Source organism: Colias philodice, chromosome 7 (genome assembly GCF_061535455.1).
Source record: "Colias philodice isolate Cphi_HAF_F1 chromosome 7, ilColPhil1 Martin Lab GWU primary, whole genome shotgun sequence".
Taxonomy (NCBI): Eukaryota; Metazoa; Arthropoda; class Insecta; order Lepidoptera; family Pieridae; genus Colias; species Colias philodice.
Window position 1 is genome coordinate 6,270,549 of NC_143092.1, and position 25,481 is coordinate 6,296,029.

General features: G+C 32.3%; 1 protein-coding gene and 1 non-coding gene across 2 annotated transcripts in view; both read left to right on the plus strand.

Annotated features, from left to right (window-relative positions):
* The window catches only part of LOC149487109 (uncharacterized), a 46,995-nt gene that overhangs the window by 17,847 nt on the left and 3,667 nt on the right, over nt 1-25,481 (plus strand). The window contains exons 2-3 of the mRNA XM_089697358.1: nt 21,402-21,421; nt 23,115-23,195. Of these exons, the coding sequence (XP_089553484.1) occupies nt 21,402-21,421; nt 23,115-23,195 (101 nt within the window). The remainder of the gene's footprint in view (nt 1-21,401; nt 21,422-23,114; nt 23,196-25,481) is intronic.
* TRNAV-CAC (transfer RNA valine (anticodon CAC)) lies at nt 23,922-23,994 on the plus strand. The gene has a single exon. It is a non-coding gene; the product is annotated as a tRNA-Val (tRNA).

Genomic DNA, 25,481 nt, shown 5'->3' on the forward strand with positions numbered 1-25,481 from the left:
CAAAATAAGTGTAAGATTAAAATTAACGTGAAAATGTTTCAACTTTCAACGTTATGTGGCATTTCATAAATTGCCAAATGCTAAAGATATAACTATATTATAAGAATGTTGCTAGCTATCTTATTGTTGCTTTGTACGTTCAAAGAAATAGTTAAAGTTCGTAATTTTGCTCAAGCAAGAAGAAAATATTTCTTGTAGTGGAATAACAATGCTTTTTTAAACTTAACTTACAGTTTGCATGTACATTGTTCACTAGCGAACATTTTATATGAGTTTATGCAATCTGTAAAATGTCGAATTTTAATATTATGCTATTATATTTTTAAGATTTTTTTTCCTTCTTATTATGTTACGTTTCTATGAAAATAAAGGTATTTTTATAACATTTTTACCTATGTGCATGTTAGAGTAAAATTCGTCGTATAAATATGTTATATTATATTTATAAACAAGGGAATAAGACCATATATAATATAATAAGTCTTTTTAACCCTTTTTAGCGTCTCACTTTTTAAAAAGTATTCTAAAATAGATTGACGCTTAAAATACCGACTGTTTCATTTTTAAGATCTAATTTGGTGCCAGTTGTGTATTAAATAACAAAATCAATTAACTTCCCAATAAAATAAGCACAAGAAAATTGTATATTTATCGTAAATTACTTGACATCACTTCAACCAATACATTTCTTTGGCAAAATAACAAAAATTGAAATGATTGATTCCAATAAAAGGAATAACGCTAACACTCAAATCGCGATAAACACTCAAGGATATTCGAAGACGCTCGATTGAAAATGAATATTTCCAGAAGAAAAATTGTTTCAATCCGTATAATAAAGTAATCGTAGCCGAGTACTCTTCTGAGGTGCCAGTTAACGCCTCTAGGAGGGTTAAGTGAGGATAATTTTCCTTTGCGTGCCTCCTAATGATGTTGGGTGCGAGTTGCCGAGGGAATAGGAAACGTCACTTTAATCAAACAAGTTTATGTGCCATTTATTTTTTATAATTCGCCGCTTCAATCAACGTTTTGTTAATCCCCTTTTTATTTAAAATATATTAAGGTCGCATTGCAAATAATATTTCTGTATCTGCTTACGATGTTTATGATGCTAATATTTCACAATTAGAAAGTTTTGGAAGTAATTTTAATATGCTTTGTGCTATTTTCTTACCAGTTTAAAAGTTAGAGCGTTAAAATTCAGAACCACTGTATACTTTTTATATTTCTCCTTATGTATCTTGACCGGGGCTTTCAGGCCGAAGGAATAACGTGACTCAATCTAACAGTAGCTAATATTATACTGAACAAACAAGGGTAAAATTTTATTTCTGAACAACTATGTTTTCATACAAATTGAAATTGAGGGAAATATTGAAAAGATCTTTTAAAATGCATTATAACATGAATGAATAAAACCTTTAAAGTATTCCCTGCAGTGCGAATATTAAATCGGTGTATGAAGCAGTCCATTAGCTTGTTTTCGAATAACAAAGTATATCGGCGTCTAATTGAAAATTCCGCTATCCGTGCAAAATTTAAGCAATTTAGGTCGCTTTACAATCTGTGGTGATATTACACGGTTTTCATTATCCCGAGCTAAACACTATTAGGGAATGTCCACATAGCAATTCCGTACGAGATATTTGCCTTAATTAAAACTTGTTCTAGTCCGGTCCGTAGAGAAATTGATTTCTACTGGAATGGATTTACTCGGAACGTTGATTTATTTGATCTAGAGAGAACTGTTTGTTATGGACAATATGACCGATTTGTTGGCCCAATTGTGAATTTCTGTCACGATGTTTAAATATTAAATATACATGTAGGTATATATTATGCTTCTCATAATATAATAAGTTTACAAAACTATCATTTTGAGCGTGAACATTGAAAACAAATAATTTCAACTAGATGTGATGCTCGTTTAGATTTCTATTACCTAAAGTTACATAAGTACATCAATAGTTTCATCTGAAATTCCACTGAACTAACTTGAATTGACTTATCTACAGCAGTTAAATTCGACAATACTTGCATAAAAAGAGCGTGTATGCCGAGCACACGTATCAGAAGTGAAACTTCTTTGGCAAGTTTCACTCCAATAATAATTATTCGCTCTTTAATACATAAGGAACAATATTCTGTAGCGTGTCGGTTTGTCGGAAGCGTGCAGGCAACAGCGTAGCCTCCCACACACGTTTTGTAGCAGTCCCTTGTACCTATGCAAGTTTGAGATATATGCTTACAATATACATGTGTGCGGAATTGCTAAATCTATTATTTATATTGGATTAAACATTGTTTACATTAAGCACTAGAAGAGAAGCATTAGATGATGTTCTTAAAAACAATTAAAATACTCTACGACTATATAATTTTATCTAGATAAAGAAAAAAGCAGACGAGCTATGTCTATCTTTTCAGTGCAGTAGGTGTATATACCTATTAGTCTTTCCAGATAATACTTATAAGAAATTATAACTCATATAAAAACAGTCTCTACATTTTGATTTTGTCAATTTTAAAGCTTGTTAATTACTATATTTCAATTACTCTTGATAATGAGCAATACTAAACTTACCGGTATTACCGATCGTGACGTCTACGAATGTGCTTACCAAATGATTAAAAGTGTATAACAAGCTTACATGATTAAAAAATAAAGCATAGCCTATCTAGTAGCGGTGAGCGCTGCGTGCGCCGATGTCCGGTAGCTCGAACATTTGTCTTACAACGGCTCTCATTAATTTACGAGCAATATCCCATCGCTTCACCAGATATCGTTAATTGGAGCATTGTCTATTATGTAATAGTTCACCATTGAATTTAATTCGAACGATTGCCTTTTAAACGCGTTTCGCTTGGATATTCGATTCGAAGATTTAACGACCTTCCGTGTTAATGACTCGTTTGTAAGATGAAAACGAGTGTACTTGTAAATTCGGCTGAATTAAATTTACTGTTTTATGTTGGTACGGAAATGTTTTGGGAGTTGTTATTTGGTAATTAGCCTCGTTATTTGATGTTGATTTATTTTTCAGGATGGCACGTATACTTAGTTAAAAAAGTAGCAATTTTGTCTCATTCGTAAAGTAATTTACAATACAGGATGAAGTACACAGTTGTTTAAATGAACAGTGTTTTATTTTCTTTCGTTTCGCACCCAGATAACCTCATGTTTAAAATACGTACATGTATTGCGTAAAATGTTAAAATTAAGTAGTCTAGGCACAAAAAATGCTATTTGCATACAACCATCATGTTCTTTGTCGGTGCCGACTTTGTCGTCAGAAGTTTCGTTGTCTGCCATGTAGGCCTTCCTCTCGATAAGGTACATTTTTAGAACATGAATTTATTACCTACTGGTATGTGCTTATATTACTTAAACAACCTACTACTAAAACCTATTACTAAACCGACCTACAACTAACTTTATTATAGATATAAGCGAAACAAATAATAAGATGGTTCTAATAATTATTATTAACAAGTATAAAATTGTATTATTTAATATCACCTGCATCTGCAATTTATTAAAAAAAATTCTTTGATAGTATATTGTTTATTTTTATTTACAACAATAATTATCGTGCTTCTATTCTAAATGTACCATTACCTACTGATTATTACAGGTTAAGGTTGCATGTCGATGCACTTCTCTGTACAAAACAACCCATCAGCCAAAAACGCAGGTTATTTGAATACAGAATATTCTGATTAATTCATCATTACCAAAGTTGTACATTTCAATATATCACTGGTTCGACGGGTGTGTAAGCATTCACGACACCATCCAGCGAATTAATGGCCCCGCTGTGTTACATTTTGCTAACGCATTGAAAATATTGCCGGCCGTAACGACTGGTTTGTAAGTTGTGATTCACATTTAGGACCATTTGGGATCGGGATTATGTTAGTGTTGTTTGTTTAATACTATTGGAATGTTTGGTTCATAAAATTGTGTCCAGAATTGAAACGTGTTGGACCAAGCTTTTTTAAGGGAGCTTTGGCGGAGAATTTGCAACCGCAGCTTGTTTAAAAGATAAAAAAAATATAATATGTGTGTACATTTATTTCAGTGTAGATAAAATTTTAAGCTAAGGTAATATTTTGTAGGTGCAACATTTTTTATATAATTTTTTAATTCATTATGTTACACTGTTTCATGTTTCATCCAATAACCAAATGTTATAGCAAATTTGCTAGATAGTATTAAACCTTTCTAATTACCTTTTATGTAGACTAAGTTTGCTGTGTTTGCACGATTTAGTAAAACTTTTTAAACATAAACTTAAACCTTAATAATTGGATTAAAATAAATAAACAAGATATAAAGCCTTCCAGTACCTTATATAAAAGTTATTTGTTTACTCAGTGCGATTTCCTTTGTAAAATTCTTCGCAATGTTAAACTTTGATCGTATGTTGTGCGCACGCCTGTAGAGGTTTCGAGTTAGTGTAGCTGTTTTAAAGTAGGTGGCGTTTTTCGTTTCACAATAACGTGATATATTTGTGTGGGGAATAAAAGTTACAGGTTTATATAGAAGAAAATTATATAAAAGACGAATGAAAGATATACTATGCTATACATGTATGCACCTAAGTGAAGGGCATGTTAAAACAGACTATGCCGTGCAACGATGACATATTTTTCTTCTTCATTATAGTAATTTTGATGTATCTGTATTATGTAAATTTTCTTCTTGAAATTAGTAGATAGTTACTGTATAACACAAATTTTACCTAGAGGATTTGAAAATTGATTCATTATTTAGTTAACTAGCAATAAAAACATTAATAAATACTTACTGCTTGTGGTTAGCTGTGGCTTGCTTGTTTAGTTTATTAAGGCTTGATTGGATGATAATATTCAGTAGAGACAAAATGTGAAAAGTGTACGAAAATAAGAAAGAAATATGTGCGACCGTGAGCAATAAGTAGTGAATACGTGAATTCTACTAACACGAGAATGATTTACACGAAGGCCAACTGTAGCGCATTAACAAATCGTACCAACGGAAAGGCGACATTAAGCGAGTGAAAAATATTAATTTTAATTTATTCAGTCCGTAAGCCCAGGCAGCCATAGCAGTAAATTAAGTAAGCGGAAGAAAGCTCATTTATTTTTGGTCGGATGCGGCGAAATCCACATCCGCGTTAAATACACAGGCCGACGAGAACCGTAGGCACTCGTTTCGACTGTTTTCAGTTAAAATTTAATTTCGGGCACAAATTACTGTCTTTTTGTTATTCGCTTTCTGAATTTTAGATGATGAAATTCGTTACGACCATCATTAATTCACACTTTGGGCGGCGTATAATCGAGTGCTGCCTATTAACATTTTATCAAAGATTCGCTCACAGCTCATACTTAAAATTTAAATGATATTGGATATATATTTTTGATGGATGTAGAGATTCTTTGAACTGGAGCAGGCGTATTCGATCTCCGGGAAAGATAAAAAATATCTCCATCTGGCAGTAGGCCATGTACTTGTAAAGAAAGTCGATCGGTGAGATATAGGAAAATATGTTAACAGAATATTGTTATTTCTAGAACTTTTCTAATATTATTACCAATAAAGATATTATTTATCTGTTATAGGTATTAAGGTATTTATGAAGTCAATATAAGATATTACTTAGGTAGGTACTTATGATAATGCATCGACGTATTTTTCTTTGAGTTGATAGAAACTGAAACAACAAAAATAATCTCATGCATACCTACTACCCAAATGTTTACTCAAAGATACATCTCAATAATTAGCGGGACTATTCAAAAAGGTCGTACATTTTTAAAGTTAAATAAAAACTCAACAGCATAAATGAGACGTGTGGCATGCATAGTGAAGATTTAATAATTGTGAGATCTTGACACCAGTAGTACACTCCAAATGGTTTATTATAAGGCTCTGGGGACTTAATTATTTTTCCGAGGCGACCCAGTTGCGAGTATGACAAAGACAACGCCCGAGATTTATATTAAAATCTAGGTTAAACTAGAAAAGATTTCATTAGTACTATAAAGCAACAAGCACAAAGCCTAAATTATGCGCTCTTTATTGCGGAAAGACCGAATTGACCGCCTCCTCGGTACAGTGGTTGACGCGTGAGCGTAGAACCGAGGGGTCCTGGATTCGATTCCCGGTGGAGACGAAAAAAAAAATGTCTCGGTCTGGCAGGACACAGAAGGCTGATCACCTACTTGTCCCTAAAGAAAAATCGATCAGTGAAACAGATGTATGAATAATACATCTGCCCCCTACCCCACTACGGGGACACGGGACTTCACTTACTTACTTACTTATTGCGGAAAGAATGGAGTTGTAAAAACTAGTTTACACTAATGAATATTTATTGTTTTCTTTTAAATACTTGTAATATTGCCAAAAACTAAATTATGCTAGATTGTAATTATTGCTTTTATTTAATTATGGTACCTACATTGTCTAACATAATGATTTAATAATTATGTAAACATACATTCATTGAATGCACTACTCATCCTCAAAGAAAATGTGCACACTATAAAATATAATCCTATCAATTATAACATAAAACAAATCGTTTGATAATAATTGAGCCAAGGAAAATCGAAATGATTAGCCACTTAACCTTCATTGTATGTCACAGTTAAATCGGCTGCAGTTTAGCCCGCACTGGAGCAGCATGTAATCGTTAACAAAACAGCACTTGAACAATAACATATGTCCACACGCTGGTCTATTCATTGACCCCGTACAGTATCGCACATCTAAAATACAAGAGCGAGCCAATTAAAGTTGACCCCGCCACGTTCCGAACTGCACTCTTAATCAGGGTAGATACACGGTTAATTAATGTGATCCGCTTTTATTTTCGCTCAGAAAATTGGGAACACCCTTATGTACGCTCATTGTATTTTGGGACATTGTGACACTGATATATGTTTTATTTATTTCGCCCGTTCTTTCCAGAATGTATACTTTGGAAGGAACTTAATGAGAACTACGTTTTAGCTGTCAGTTTGTGCTGGGTTTTGTGTGGAGTAATTTTTGTTTGTTTGATGAATAGCGCTCGCTTAATATCGTTTTAATTTTGACGAAGATTTTACGTAAGGTTTTAACGTAATCGTTAGTTTTATAAAAGAGGTAATGTTGAACGTACATATATTATTAAAATGTTTTATTATACTCTTTATATTCTAGGGTATATGAAATGTAGCTGAAGGAAGAAGGTATAAAGTTTTATTAAAAGTAATAAAATCGCTCAAAAATAGAACCTTCCAACGTATTTATTTATGGAATAACGTCATCTCTGTCAAAAATAGCGCGAAATGCAATATTTCGAGGGGTGCTGTCTCAATGATTTTTATTCGTAGAATAACGTAGAATCGTGATCTGTATTTTAATTTTATACATAAATTTCTTTTTACTTCTCAATTGCGTCCGTGTTTCTGTGGAAAAATAACGAGAGGAAAAAGGTTCTGCGAGAGTGACATTACACTTTTTTTTATAAAATTTATTTACCGTTTGTAATAATTAACCGCCTGCATACTCTAAGGTTGTTCGTGACCTTTGTTTTAGGTTTCATGGTTCAATTCATAAAACTCATTAAAATCAAAATATTATGCATATAAATTTAACACTATAATAATATCAAATGTAAGTAAAATCTAAATCTTATTCCTTTATATTTAAGAGGAATATTTATTTGTTAATGAAGTTTGTCTGAAAAATTAATAAGTAGATAATTATAATTTGTTTTAAATATTAACATACTTATTCTCTTTCATAATTTTCTTTCCCTATCAAAAATGATATCTACAAAACCACGAAAACCTACCAACGAAAATTAGCTTTCCCAACATGTCCTACAATATAGCAACGGAATTAAATTGAATATAACTGCAGCTAAAGGGTGAGCGTAGGCAGGGGAGTTAACATTATTACAGGTCTTGGGACGTGCTGTGGGGTCTGTCACTCAATTGCTTCGTTATTGCGACGTGACTGCAATCATTGATAGCTGCATATATTTTGATTTGGCGATTTACCAATGTAATACTGTGATATTATGGTGACATGTGACGCGCACGTCTTTTGGTTTTATCGAGTTCTTATATACGTATTGGGAATATGTGATTTTTTGCATGTATATACATAATATAATAGTAAAAAAATAGCGTATAAATATAATATTATGGTGTGATGTGTGACGCGAGTCGCGACGCTGTCTTTACGTTTATCGAGTTCTAGTATTGGGAATGCGTGCTGTTTTGTATAAGTTTTCGTAAGTGTTGATCATTGATGTTAATGTATTTAGAAGCTGTGTTAGTATGCAATGATACCTATGTGGAAAAAAATTTCATCGATGCATCGATCGTATTAAACTTAATAAACTTTAAAGAGGTTCATTGCTAATCCGCCAATAAAATGTTGTAATTATGTAAGTATGTGTATGTGTAGTAACAACCTTTTTATACCTGAGGTCATCGAAAAATTGCTATGTCATTATCTAATAAAATAGATTTTCATTATTTCTCACGTCAAGGAGAACAGTCAATTACTTAGTTTTTACTTAGTTGTTACTGCACACTTATAAATTACCCTTTGATGTTAGCGTTTACCTCGTGTCTGTAATTAAAGAGAAGTTTTATAAAAGTTGTCGACTAGACATTCTTGTTCTTCAAAACAAAGCTCTTTGTGAACATTCTCTAATTAAATCCTAATTACGATGTAACGTTAATTAACTGACACGATAATTACTAAAGCACGCCACGTAACAAATGGCGGAAAAATTGTTGTTTTAATGCTGGTTGGCATGCTTGTTCAATGACATTGTGATATGGACGGTAAACAATTGTTTGAATGGAAGCTTATATATATTAGGAAATTACCCTAGTTAATTCAAAATGGTGAAATTGTAAATTATATTGAATTGTAACTAAAACATTATTTTAAACGAACGAAAACATATCTCTCAACTTCTTAACTAGAATATTTAAATTATAATGTTTTTCGATATTGCAAATTTTGTATCAGTAACTAATTCTAAAGTAAAAGAAGGGGTTCAGTAATAAAGAGCTTGTAATAAACTGCTATGTATAACAGCTACATAACAATATAATAAAAAATAGGTATATAGCATGCTTTCCAATGATGATGATTTTTGTACGGCGTTGCGGAATAATGGATTAAAAGCAGTATAGCAATAGTATGACACAGATGCCGTACATGGTCAAATGACCAAATTTACCCCCGGTAACTCTCGGAAATTAAATAAAAATTCCGACTTGGTGGACCACCATTTTTGTACGGCACTGAGCGGTTTCTTATTATTTTTAATGGATCTATCGATGGTTAAGAATGCCGTACAAAAATATATGACCAAAATTTACCGAGTCTACCTGTACTTTTCAATTCTCATCTGCACTCAGTTGGACAGCTTACAAGTGACGGCATAGTGATGAATCTTATTATTTTTTGCTCTGCTATCGTTCTAGATATGTCCCCTGGTGGTTCATTTGACCCATATTTTTGTCCTATGTGGGCTTGTAGTCTATTAGTAATCTTTTATTGTTTTCATTTTTACTTTATGTATTTCTTCAGATTACAATGAATTCTAGAATGTTTTTCTTTAAATGGGTTTGTTTTTTTAGATATTATCTATTTAATGCGTACTTATTTTTTTGCACCGTTTTAGGAAAAACTGAAAACTTTACCTCTCAAAATAGATTATTTTTGGTAGGTATGTCTGTCTTATAAAATAGGAATAAATAAAATTCTAGTAAATAGCTTCTTCGTGAAAATACCTCACATTGTTGAATTTTAATTTCAGCCAGCGTAACCATGGTAACCGCTAGAATTTCTAGGAATTTTCTGGAATATTTCATACGCCGTATTGTGCCGGCTCTATGTGACATATCCCTGTATTCACGGTTGTTATAATCTCCAGTAAGGCCACTTTATTGGTCTTTAGCTGTGAAGCTACGCGCTACGTATTTTATTATGCTTTACTTTGTGTTTCGGAAAATTATATGTGACTATTCAACGAATTTATGAAATGCAAAACTTATTTATTTAACAAATACTGTCAATATCAAAAAAAAATAAATATATATATAAATATATATATATATATATATATATATATATATATATATATATATATACCTATTAGATAATTGGAATATTTGAAATTCATACGATTAACATCCTATCCTACTAATGCTTAATATTATAAATGCGAAAGTGTGTGAGGATATGTGTGTGTTTGTTACTCTTTCACGCAAATTCTACTGAACCGATTACAATGAAATTTAGCACACATATAGAGGGTAACTTGGATTTACACATAAGATAAGTTTTATCCTGGAAATCCCACGGGAACGGGAAATATCCGCCGCCCGCGTTTTCAAAGGAAAACCCGCTCCATTTGAAAACGCGGGCGAAGCCGCGGGCGGAAATCTAGTATTTTTATATTAATACGATGGTTTCTGATATTTCGAAAACACATAGTATCTAGATTGTATTCATTTGAATAATACTTTCGGTTATATACTTCCAGTTTAATCAAGTAAGTTTGAATGTCACATGAAAAGTTTATGAAGAAAGCTAAGAAAAACGAAGCTTAGCTAAGAAAGCTCACTAAAACTTAGACGTTAGTTTCATAATATATTACAACAGTTTTGATGAACAGAATTTGAATAAATGTGTAACTTTACTTCGAAGATAATATAGTGATCCTGATAGAAAATTGAATTCCGCAGTGTCATTACTGAGACTAGATACTTTTATCTTCGAGAGCATTCGACGTCATCGACATCGATACCACACACAAGTCACGAAGTTCATAATCCAATTCGATAATAATATTTGCTGCTTGTGGAGAAATTGCATCTCGTGTTCCGACACTGACAACTTTAATCAACTCGATGGAAATTTGTCTTCCGAAGTTCCGCGCATATTCCACGGAATTCTGGAATAACAGGATTTGCTTTTGAAACATTCTTGTGTTTAGTTCCCATGTGATGGAAAAGGGATGTTTACATGAAGTTGGTGCATATTTTCTAAGATGTTGTTATGAAGTTTCGAACTATTCCTGTTGTGGAAACTACCTGTTCACGCATACCTCTGTTAACCTACTACTACGCATAACTCAGTAAGTTATTTTAATAGTAATTACTAAAGGATAATTGCAAGATAGTTGTTGGCTGCGCTATGTTATGAATGTGCCGGCTCTCTCCGGGAAGCAGCTCGAAATACTTTAAATACTAAGTTATTTTATCCAGTGAGAAATTGTTCTAGAAATTTATAGTGATTTTTTCTTTTCTCCTGTACGAGACTTCTATGAGATAAGTATACGGTTGGCAATTAAGGTATCTGCTATGAAATGTCATAGCGGCGTGTTTACCGTCGCGTCAAATTAACGGATAGGAGACGTTCCAGGATTAATCGTATACCTTTATTAATCCGAGCTTTATTAAAAAAGTCTTAAGCACGCAGTTCGGTTACGTAGGACCGCGCTTTTCATTTTAATAAGCCCCGAACTTTTATAATTTCGCGTTCCGCAGGATAAAGTTAACATTATAATGAAATACCAGCTCATTTCCATTAAGTTGTTAAAGAAAAAATAAAAGGCGAAAGGAAATGGGAGCCACTCAACGTGGTCCGCTGTAACGTCAAGTTCGCGCGTGAAAATTCTTTTCTCAATCGACTGACTTCCATGAATACTAATGTTTGGGGGAAGAAACATCAGCAATACAAATGGAACTACGGATAATGGTCTGGAGGTGTGCACAGGATAATGTGTTTATATATCAAGATTCGCCGATAAAAGGTATAACGTGTCTCTACGGGAGAAGAGGTTTTCTACTAAACATAAATGATGCTTGAAATCGTAGTCATAAATGTTATTGCCAGATTCAATTTTGTGTTTTTTTTACATTTTCTGTCTTCCATTGGTTTCACAAGTTTGCAAAGTAATATCCAACTCGAAGGATCAAAACATGTGCAACGGAAAGTGTAATATTACGTTTCCAAGCAAGATTAAATAAAATTGTTATTCAGTAACCAACATTTAATGCAGCAAATCCTTCTAAAATAACTACATTGCACATGCTTTACTCACGTTGCTTTCAGAGTTAATATTTATACAAACGCTTGCTCGTTTGTACAACACCTAAATTCTTAGCAGGAGGTGCAACGTCGAAACGTGGCAGAATTTAGCTCAATTTCTATGCAGAAAATTCTATGAAAATTCACAAGGGGGATGTTGTTCTTGTAATTGGACAGGTGCACCTTCTGCGTGCGTGGCATTTCTACTGCGGCTCATTTGCATATAAATAAGCATCCCTGAAAGACCCTCAAAAGGCGATTCAAATGCCACACTTTACATTTTTATGAGTAAAATCCAATTATCACAAGCAATTATCGAGTCAGCTAGATAAGGGATTTGTTATTAAATTTTATAGCAATGGAGCGTGATCTGTTGTAATGTAAAACCCAGTTGAAATAATATTGAACGAAATGAGAGATAAAAATTATTAAAATATAATTCAAACAAATTTTTATTTGAGACTCAATAAATCTCAAAAAATATAAAATTCAGGCGAATTTACGAATATACGAAACTACAAAAAACAAGCAAAATTATGAATACAAAAGCTTATACGTACGCAGGTGCAATAGAAGCATAATATATAAAACATGTTTGTTTAGATTTCATATATATCCTAGGATATACAATATACACATCTAGTCCTTTGCACACATAATCTGGTGATACATTAGTCTGTGTGCTCACGCCCTCGTATTTAGGGTGGATGTGGAACAAGTTATAAGAATAACACTATTTGGGTAATATTTTTTTCATTAGTATAAATTATCAACAAACATTTTTTTGAGCTTATACCAAAACACACAAAAAATTATTACCTATGCTGCATCTACAAATACATCTAACTAGTTTAAAATAATTCAATTGATTTTTACAATGTAAATTCTATTTAACTATTCAATATAAATTTAACTTACTGCACTCAATTCTATTTTACCCTTCCCAAAACTCTACGGTAAAAATGTAGGATATAATGCATTCCAAAGAAGTTGAATCAAAAAGTACGATATAAATGCAACGTTTCAATATGAACAATGCATATTTGTTTCTCTAAACACAATTAATCTGCGTCAATAGGTATTAAAATAAGACTACTTACTGTAAAGCATTAAAATATTTACATAAAAATGACTGTTTGCCACATCTACAAACATACCTTTTTTTCATACAAATTCATACCAATAAACCGCGTCCGCTCATGAACGACACCACACAATGATTGCATAGAGGGATGTAGCGTCCGTCGCGCCGGTCACCGCAAGGCTGACGTGGCATGCGACATAGCAGATATATATTTATTAAATACCCACTGTTACAGCTGCACATTCATATTAAATGAACCGTGGTTACTGTAAGTGCGCATTTTCATGGTAATCTGTTAGGTTCTGTTTTTGGTGTAGGCAAATAAATAGGATTCAAATAATAAAATTAAATTATACCAGACAAGGTAATCAAATAATTTATTTTATAAAATTACACAAATTATTACTGTATTCTTAGTTTTAATATTTTCCTATATTTTCAAAAGATATGCATTTTGACTTTTGAGTTTCAAGAATAGGTTAAACTAATACATATATCCACTGCGTTTTTGCGGAACTTGTATCACAGTACATGTTGGGATTAGATAGAAGGTAAGTATCTCCATACAATTCAGAAAATATTATATCTTATAAGCATTTTCCTATCCCATTTTGGCGAGACAAGACATTTCCATTTAATCGACGTTGCCTGTATATTGTACGAGACTTTTATTAGCTACATCGGTATAAAAAAGCGAATATTATCAGACATGATTGCAGGGAAAACTTTAGACATAATAACTTGATATATTGGTACAAGGAATAAAAAAGTTTCCCTATCTGTGGGAGCAGTCGGTAGCTTTGTTAGAGCTATAAGTAATAAGTATGTAAGTATGATTTACGCAACTTGTGAAAACTTTATAATAGTATCTCCTTTACTATTTGTCAAATCTTTCTTACTTTTTGTTATAGTGCACATATAGAATGTTTATTTTGAGTGTCTTTATACTAATGCTTGTAGAATCATAATCAAAGAATGTTCGCACAAAATGCATAAATAAAACTTCCTCATACGCAATATTATTACAGATAGGTACCCAGTATGAAATATTCCGTATATTCCATCCTGTTTAATCTTTATCAGTCATTCCACTGTTATTCTTAAACTAGTTTGAATAATACTTGAGTAAGAAGGTACTGGTAGAATTATATTATTTAAAGCTTTCTATGACCATCATATTTTTCAATATTTTTGGAAAGTTTCGAAAATAAGACAGTCATTCTTTACCTAATTATGAATGGTCATTACTCATATTTATTTAGGAACTGCGTATTTATTGCTTACGCGCTTACCTCTCACGCGTCCTACTATAAAATACTGATTTAGTTACGAGCAAATAATGTACGTAGGACGCGTGAAGCTTTAAAAGCGATGTAGAGGTTGAATTAATATTGGTTTTAAACTTTTCCTTTTACGAGTAAAATATGAAAAAATAATCGCAATTTGCAGGTAAAAATAAAGCAATAAATAGTAAAAGGATTTGTAATAAACCGATGCGGTTAAAGCAGTCAAATACGCGCAAGTGTGCATTAAAACAATTGATTTAAAACATTTATATTTATTGCGGCATTAAACTCATAAAGGCGAACGTTAATATGAATATTTATTCAAATTGGTACTCATTTTTGGTTGGCGCTGAATTTTATCAGGAAAGTAATATGTGTAATAGCATTAAATGTATACAGCTGAAAATGCTTGTGTAAGAGAAATTCAGTCGAACAATAAAAACATTTTGTCGCCTTTAAGCCTGACTCTAACGTACACTGAACTCGGTGTGAATTACTTCCGATACGATACACTGCTTCGTATATTAAAACGTTCTATGCTATGGTAGATACGTAACGAGCGATGAATTGTAGAACATTTATATTGTCGTGGGTCGGAGGTAATTTGGATTTGCAGTCAGTGATAAAGGCGTTTGGTAAACAAAGGTGCCGGTCGCTGCCAACGCGCTGAGTAGCGAAATTTGAAATTTTATATCGGTCATAAAAGTGAGGGTTACATTTGGCGACGTTTAGCTCTGTTTATATTGTTCGCTAATGAATGCAGCCTTCCATGTTTTATTATCCACTTAAGTTCGTATGAGGTTATATTATCATTGCATTCGGCAACCAAATAAGCTGTGTTAATTACCCCAATTATTGGCTAATTAAAAGCGGTTTAAAGATTTATTGGCAGTGTAATTTTTAAACTTCGTGGTATGTTGTTCCTTTGTAATGACAATGGATTTTATTTGGTATGAAATGACATAAATTAATTAAGGATGCCATAGCTCAATGGATACACGACGTATAGGGTATGAGATCTTTAATTTGGTTTTAATTCAAATGGCTTTGCTCACAAATTAATCGATTGTTTTAATATATAAAACGAATATTTGCAAATAATTCAATGAAGGCTACATAATATACACTGTCCGATTTATCCTCCATATTATTTATAGCATTAATAATCAATTTCGCATAAAGTAACGAGGCTTTTAGCATAAGTATCGATTACCTGCAATATGATCATCCATATTAATATAAATGATATTGTTATTTCACATATTTATCACCAGTAATAACAAATTTATAGCCACCTTAACGTATGCTAAATTTAAACAAAGCTGAACAACAAAGCATAACATAGTTGCAATGTATTTTATTGTGGGCTTTCGCATTAAAATTCGCGTTGGTCGCGAACATTCGCCTGTGGGACATTGATCTACACTTCCCGAAGTCCCGTCGAACTATGCAAATTTTAGTTAACACTTTGTACAAACGCTCTCTCGCAAATTATTCCCAGCCAGCATACCGCAACCGTTTCGATTTTTAGATGTTTCTGCTGGTTGTGTTTTGGAATCGTAAATGTACGTTTGTTAAGTTTGCGTCTTATTTGTGAGATAGAGATATATTATTGCAAGTGGTTTAATATACCTAAGTAGGGATTATGTCATTTAAATAACGTGATTAAAAATCAATCACCTAAATTATTAATGCCGTGGTTTCGTTTAAACTTTAAACCCATGTTATAGAAGAGAAGAAATGTCCTGACCTGTTTGTTTTGCTTTTATTTTATCTAATTTTAATAAATACTAGCGGTCCGCCCCGGCTTCGCCCGTGGTAAATATTTACGTTTTCCCTACATAAAAACCATCCTCGTACTTCAAGGAATATAATACAAAAAGAATTATCGAAATCGGTTCAGCCGTTCTCGAGTTATGCGCTTACCAACACATTTTGCGATTCATTTTTATATAGAAGACTAGCGGTCCGCCCCGGCTTCGCCCGTGGTACATATTTACGTTTTCTCTACATAAAAACCATCCTCGTACTTCAAGGAATATAATAAAAAAAGAATTATCGAAATCGGTTCAGCCGTTCTCGAGTTATGCGCTTACCAACACATTTTGCGATTCATTTTTATATATAAGATTACTAATTTGATATTGCACTTCAATTTCAACCGACTTATAAAAGGAGTGGGTTTTCAATTTGACTTACATACATATTTTTTTGGTTTTCTATTGAAAAATATTTATCCCATTAGAAAACTAGAACTAGTCCAAAACGTACCACTAAAATCTAAAAAAGAGCATTTAAACAAACGAACAATGTAACATTCCAAAACTTCCCGCAGGATTCAAAATTAATGCAATTTAACCCGAAGTTAATAATTAACACTATGTGTGTACTTGTCTTGTCTGAAACTTGCTTGGCTCAATATTTGTCTTTGCTTGTTGGAGTTCCGTCCACGAATAGTTATTACCTCCCCAACTTAGTTTTGTTTGCTGCCATAATATTGAATTACGCTAATACCACGTTTGAAATATTCAGTATCACAATCTGGTTAGATTTAGTACTAGCAAATTAATGTAATGGAGGTATTTTTATGAAAACAATAAAAAAAAATATCAAGTGATATGAAGTTAAAAATTTGTAGATATTAGTCACATGAGATTAAATTGTACAAAGTAGTAAACATCCAAAGTAAGTATATATTAATGGTAAATTAATTTATATTTATAATATAATATAGTCTCACAATTTCACAGTTCCATTTTAGGCACTACACCGAACTGTAACCGCAACACTAAACACCAAGTGATACCGGTATTTATGACTAAATATTCAGGTATTACGCGACACATAGAACCTAATCTAAGTTTACATAAAGGTACTTCACACTCATATACGGTAGTCGCTTTGCCAGCATATGGTGCGTCATAACCGTAAAATTTTATCGTTTTCGATGCCGAAATGATACACGAAACAATCTAAAATATAGCTGTGCATGTCTGGCATCGGGCCAGTCGTGTATTGGTAATGACAGGGCTTTACAATTTGTGATGTCATCTATTGTCACAAATGGTGGGTTGTAAATTTTGTTTTCGATAAGTCAAACGGTATTATGTTGCAGGTTGATCGTAAAATTCCAAGGAGCAATATGGATGTTAATTGAATTTTATTGAAAAAGGCAATGGGTATAAATTTTTCATAATTTAATCAAAAGCATTTCGGTAGGTATGGAAAATGTTTTGTATTTAGGACTACAGCATAAGTTAATAATGTGCAAATTCGAAGTGCGTCAGACAAGAGAAAACATCATATTTTATTATTAAGATTATTATAAAGGTTTACTACTTACTATTACTATATCCACTTAAAAATCGATAATTTCACAAATTTACAACTGTAGTCAACATTGATTTAATAGTTTTCCACAAGCTCTATGAAACTTTAGATTGTTCTAGAACATTGTATCTATATTTCCACAGATAACATCGTTATGTAGGAACGTAACATCGCATGATAACAAACTGCCACTTTTTACCGATGTCGACTCGATACAATCGCGATGCATATCGATTGCATCGGACGTGAAACATTGCGTGTGGAATAACCTTTACATATCGTGTGTACGAAGCACTATTTTATTCAACTTGTTTTAATAAATGCAATAAAAATCTATGTTTATTAACGAGTTAGGTAAATGTTGCCTTCTTAAATTAACTTCATGAATTTACATACTTTAAATTTGAAACTGCAACTGATCCCGAGTATTTACGCACTTATAAAAAGTTTTATTCTCGATGCTTTTATACAATAAATCTATTTTCATACTTTCAGTTTTCTATTTTCTATTGTCTATTCTAAGTTTATTATGAATTTTATTTTAAGTTTGTACCTAGTTCTTTAAGAACTTTATGACGTAAACGAATCTCTGCTTCTAATCTTATCTTTAACTAATTGCTATGACGTCGTACTCTTTAATTTTGTATCAAGGAATAAGATGCCATATTTACGTTGTGTATTATTTATTTATCAACTTAGCTTCATAAAATGCAGCTTGCGTTAAATGTTTATACTACCAATACATTTTATTATTTTATGTTTTTAATATTATAATTCAACAGTCTTTGGTCCTCTTTAATATTGGAATTGAATATTACACGAAACGATAACTTAAAAGCTAGCAATAGCGCATTATCATAAATCCGCATAGCATTCAGTTAGACCAGAACCTTCAAAGTGCCTATCGTAAACTAGCGTATGTAGACTCAATAAACTTAACCAATTACCCCTGTGCAAGTGAGTGTATTTCTTCAACTATTTACGTTTATGGCTCAGCGACTTTACTACTAAGCCCATATTATATGTGGCACTCTTTACATTTGTAAAACATCGTAAATTTGCCGTATTATTGGCAATTAAGGAGGAATTAATTGACTTTATGAATATGTTATAGCCGTGTTTCAGTGATGACATTAAAATAAATTTGTAAAAATATCGATAGTTATCTGTATTAAATATACATTTTATTGGAATATCGGTTTTTCTGATAACATTAATAATATCAGTATAATGATAGTGTTATTTAATAAAAACGACCTACATTTGTATGATTTGCTATTAAAATAAGGAACTTTCATTATTTTAAAAGAAAAAATAACCTACATCAAGAGTGTTTTCAATGCACCAATTAATCTCAATTTCGAACAATAATTACATTAAATTTAAAAACCATAAACAGAACTTCAGGGTGAAATACAATAACCATAAAGTACATTACGCAAAACGGACCACAAGCTTTTAAATCCGCACCGCTGATTAACCCTCACGCCGCTATTAAAAATAGATACAACAAAATATCGTCGGGACGGTCTCTAGACGCACGTGCTGCCTTGCAATTCAATTATGGCAGTATACTGTATATTCGCACAAAATCAAATAACAGCTAACTTAGGTGTTGGTAGTGAGATTATTAGAACAATAAATAGAAGCGATTTAGAACACTCGGAGACAATTTACTGAACTACTTAGCGTTGCTGTATTGGTGTTACAATGTTTTGTGATAAAATAAGTTGTAATACAGAATGCAATGAAATTGGAATGATTTCGCCGCTCATACTGATTTTATTAATTCTTGTTACTTTATTTGACGAAAAACATCAAAAGAGCATTGCGCTGTTTTACGTTGATTATTTTTCCGACCCAAATATCGACCAATAGAATTCCACCATTCGACGTCACGTGGTACAACCTACATGGTATTATACTGATAATTTTTTGAAAATTTTCTCTGGTCGTTGACGTCAAACTGACAGGTTCAATTCAATTGTGAAATTATTTGCCGACATTTGGGACGGAAAAATAATCTCCCGAATACCACACGAGCTTCAAAATTATCTGGCATTTCCCTCAAGGTTCCCTGCAAACAAATAAAGTCGTCAAGTTTTTTAGGAAAAATCACTCGCGCTTCGCGCTCGTGATTTTTTAACCTTGACTAAAAACTTGACTCCTTCATTTGTTTGCAACGAACCTATCGGAAAATACCCGATAATTTTGAAGCTCTTGTGGTATTATAAGTGAGAAACTATTTTGTTTGGTATTGTAGATACCTATTTTAATGATAGTTATTATTATGCCATAGTAGTATTTTGTGTTTTTCATTTTCACTGTGCACGATCTATGCATAATGTTTATTACAAGATTATTCAGTTATCTTTAATTTTTATTTGATTTTCACACTAAAATAAAAAAGTACGTTTCATTAGCCAAATTTATTAAATCCATACTAATATTATAAATGCGAAAGTAACTCTGTCTGTCTGTCTGTTACTCAATCACGCCTTAACTACTGAACCAATTTGCATGAAATTTGGTATAGAGATATTTTGATACCCGAGAAAGGACATAGGCTACTTTATCCCGGGAAATAGGGTAGGTTTTATCCCGGAAATCCCACGGGAACGGGAACTATGCGGGTTTTTCTTTGACTGCGCGGGCGAAGCTGCGGGTGGAAAGCTAGTCTTCAATAAATAAGAAAATGTCAACTAGAAAACTCCGAATCGATCCTTCTAGAAAAAAATAGTACAAACAGTCTGTAACCGAGATGTCAACTTTTTGTTTGACCTGAACTCGAAAAAGCTTTTCCGCTAGAACTAAACGATATAAAAGTTCTCGCTGCTTCAATAGAAATAAATTCTACGCAAATAATTAAAGGAAATAATTTTTAAACAAGGTATTTTCTCTCAGTTTTATACAAGTAAATAAAGTGTCTGATGATAATGTTTTAAATTGATAATTTGTTATAAGTACCTACTAATTGAATAAAGAGAACATAAAGAAAAATTAATTATTGAACATAAAAGGTAATCCATTCCAATTCTTCTAGAATGGCTGGACCGATTTTGAGTTTTACTGGCACCCAGTTAAACCATTGATCCCAGAGGCAGTATTTGTCTTCCGCTGGTTTTCTGCACTAATATTATAAATAGAAAAGTTTAATTTGTGTGCATCTATGGGGTTTACTTAAAACTCTCTAACAGGTTTAATTTTATTTGTAGCAGAATTTCATCAACCCTATATGTCAAGAAGTTTTTATCAAGAGCGGTGGAGGCATCTACAATGAATCATTTTATATCTAATACTTAAGCGTAACGTTCACACAATATCCACACTCAACTCAAGTTTGATACAGACATAAATAATAACTAACAATTACCAGTATTAATTTTGCATTTCAATATGCGAATCCGCAGCATCTGTTCTGACATACACTGACCGATTTGATATGCACCCTTCCGTTCCTGACAGCCATGATTGTTTCAATGTGTGTTTTCGACCTATACAATGTATTGAACGTTTTAATCATTTCAGGTATTATTTGTTTACTGAAGTATTTATTATTATCTTTTAGATTGAAAAAAATGAATGTTTTGAAGGTAAGCAGAAGGAGAGATAAAATCAAGGGTCAGTTTGGACTGTTGTATGTAGACAATATGGGTAGACTTCTCTATCAAATGATTATTATTATTAATTACTATAGTAAATAATAATATTTCACATTTGGTTTTAAAATAACATGTTTTGACATTGTACGCTATAAAATAATAGATTCAAAAAAATGCATATTTAATCCATACAGAGCGAGTAGCGATTGCGAATTATTTTCCGCGCGAGGCTGATTAGCTCGGCCGAGGAAAGCGCGTAAGCCGCCATTTTCCACGGCTAAGCTAAGTCCACATATACCACATTCACAAATACCTCGACAGGCTTATGTATTCATTAAAAAACCTAGAAAATAATGAAAATATGATTAAATTACTATATTTATACCCAATTTGTTATCAAAATGTTGTTTTATAATTATGTCATAATATAATTTGATTTTATTAGCTCTAATTAGTATCGGGTATTAAATACAGTACCTATAGTTTATAAGTATTTCTACGCGAACATTATTGCAGTTGATAGTTTCCTAATTGATTCAATGTCATATTCAATTTCTATTTCAATCTATCTACACAATATTTCATCAAAAATTCGAGAGCTTCATCGAAACATAAATTATTTATTAAAGCCAGTTCTTCAATAAGGATAAAAATATTCATACAAAATAAAATCAACAAAGAATAATTAAATTGATTGCAAAGTTATATCTAACTGTTCAATTTGCAATTTAATTTAAAATGAATGGAGATCTATCTAGTCAAGCAATGACTTGGTCGCAAAGAATGGATTGGCTTTTATTTGATTTTTTTCCAGATGAAAAACAATTAATATTCATCGCTACAGACTTCGGTTCACGGCACTCGTATATTTGAATAATTGGCTGATTTTTATGCAGCCGAATTAATGCAATTGGTACAACGATTTCATTATTTTTCCACTCCAATTGAGGCTTTCTGAATTGGAGATTGTAAGATCCTGAATTTTTTGTATCATTCATAATAGGACGATGTTGATGAGTTTTATTTATCATATTTCAGTTTTCGACTGCGAATTTTCTGTGTAGGTATACTTTTCACTCGTCTGATGTATGTTTTATTCAAAGTGAATATTTGTTCGGCCTTAAAGTACCAATTATAAGAAATTTATTGAAAACTGATTGATATTTTAAATTATTCAATGCGAGAAACTCTACAATCATTTAAAATGTTACCTATTTTATTCAATATTTTAAACACCAATGTAAATTAATCTCCTTTTGGTATTGAATTAATGTAATAATTTTATTCTCCAGTTAAACTGAGATGAAAAACAGGTATTTAAAAAGTTCGCTTTACTAAGTTCGCAAGTTACCTTCAAAATTTAAAAATTTCGGTGGGTTTACCCACGCTAATAAACAACAACGAACAGCGACTACATTCAACACAATAGCTCATAATTATTAACCCGTTTAATTACTTCTTGCCATGAAACATTACATCTGCTCCAAAGCTAAATATTAGGCACAATAAACCCGTAACAAATGCCTCCGAATTACAGTTACATTAGTTTTAGGTGGATCCAATTAGTGCCACCACGTGACTCCGCGATATTAATGCGTAAAATCCATTAAAATATGCGTGTACGCGTGACACAATATAATTATTCTAACGCGCAATTAGCAAAACCGACGCCATTAGGTTAAAGTGCGAGTTGAATTAATGTTGGGTTACAGTCACTCGAAAGTTCCATTATCATTAGAAACAAGGTAGATTCGCTTGCAGCTTGGATATGTCTTATCCCTAATTCGACTTTGGTCTAGTGATTGAGAGGCTTTTTAAATCTATATACATGTATCCCTACATACTTTTCCATACACAACGTTAGAACGTCTTGTGAAAGTCGTAGTCAAATGGCACACAAAAAAAATACAATGAAGAGCTTGAACTAAGAGAATTCACAAACAATCAGACTCTGACCCTCGTATTATCCCTAAAGAAAAATCCCATACGATTCTACCCTCGTTCTAAGTTATACCGCTGGAATTAATACAATATCCATCACCATGCCATAACGTATTTATTATAATCATGTTACCAATAATATATTGTCGTGATGTCGCTGTATAATGCAGCATTGTATGTACATTAAAAATAATTGGATTGCTTGTAAAATGTTGTATGCAACACGCCAGAAAATGCCATGTTTGTGGTTACATTGTTTTGACAGTTAGCGAGCCGCAAATCACGAATATTCACGATGAAACACAAACTAGAGCTAGGCATAATAAACAATAATAGTGCCGACTGGATTTGTGCATAATTTAATGGAAATAGAAGGATATTTGGAGCAGGTTTCAATTTGTGCGTCGATAATTCGATGCAGGAGTAGAGAAAGATATCATTATTAGCAAGATTATATTTTTCAATTTGTGCATCGATATTTTGAAGAATGGGTAGAGAATGACGTCATAATTAGAAAGTTATTATCAGATACATTCTCTGAAAAATATTAAAATATAAATTTCGATTTAGAGAAGTAAGTTTCCGTAGTGTAGCGGTTATCACGTGTGCTTCACACGCACAAGGTCCACGGTTCGATCCCGGGCGGAAACAAGTGTCTAGTTTATTTTTTGATGATTTAATATTTTCACAATTTCGAATATTTAATAAATATATTCATTACGTTTTAAGTATAAGTATTTTCGTGTTCATTCTTATCAATTAAACGTATCTATAAGTAATAAATTTATCAGATTATTCTCAAAGGAAAGCCGCAAAGCAATAAAAATAGAGACTAGATTTTATAGGGTACATAGCTTATTACGAGTAATAGATGCATTTTAACCCTTAAATTGATTTCGTCCGTTTTAAAGGACATAGTATTTACACACATGCTGGCGCTGTTACAGTTAACCTAGGCATTTCCAATTGGTATATTGGGAAGGTACTAGCTATGTCCTTCGCGTACATGCAGGTTTCATTAGCGAAGCGAAGTACAGTCGCGAATGGTGACCATTTGAAATTTGCAAAAAACGGATCTTTTGACTCTCCTGATAAAATTGGTAATAACTGTAAATATTTTGGCTATTTTGCTTATAACGTTATATTATTAGTTAGAATACGATTGTAAGTATAGTATTTTGACATAATTTTTACATATTTTACAATATTTGGAATAAAAATCTTAGTTTATTTATGATGTCCTATAAAACGGACGTTGACAACTTGGAGTATACACTAGGGTATTCTTCACATGTCCTATGTAACGGACGTTGCCAATAGGGCCCTCCATTTTCAACGTCTTCATTTTGATATATTTTTCTCTATTTTTATTATGTTTTATAGCATGACTAAGCAAACAATAAAAAATTCCCTCACTACCTCTGGCGGAAGCTGAAGAGTCTGGTATTGAGTTGAGATGACGATTTCGATGGAAATGTAGACCTACGGGAGTGATTTCGCTATGATAACAGTGTTAACCATTTACTGTTACTTACCAGAAATACCACCTAATGTTTGAAAATTTAAATAATAATACCTTACAAATTAAAAAACTGGCAACAAATGGATATATATGTCAAAGAATCCAAAAAAAAAAGCGAATTAAATTTTGTGTTTGTTTTGGTACTTCAGGCATGGTATATACGACTTCTTTGCGTACGATGAAGCAAACACATTTCAATCTGTACAATTTAGTGAATGGGAGGAGGACTTTTTTGGTGTATTAGATAAGTTCTCAGGCTATGAAATACTATTTCTATTCCCATTCTTAGCATATTCTTAGGCTGTGATTTTTGGTAGTGTCGTTTTTTAAAATCCATTATTTTTAACAATATCTTTAAAGTTTTAACCAATATTTTAAGACAGACGTTTGAAAAGCTTATACTAGATCGATCATTATTATAATTTGATAACAATTTTGAGTTACAGAGCTGAAAATGTGCATTGTATTCATGTACCACGGTTGCAGGAATAATGTGCAATGTCCGTTATATGTGACGATTCGAACATGTACATATAATTGGCAATGTCCGTTTTATGTGACATAGTGAAAACCATAGAAAAAAATAAAATTTTTAATTTTTTTTTTTCATTTTCCT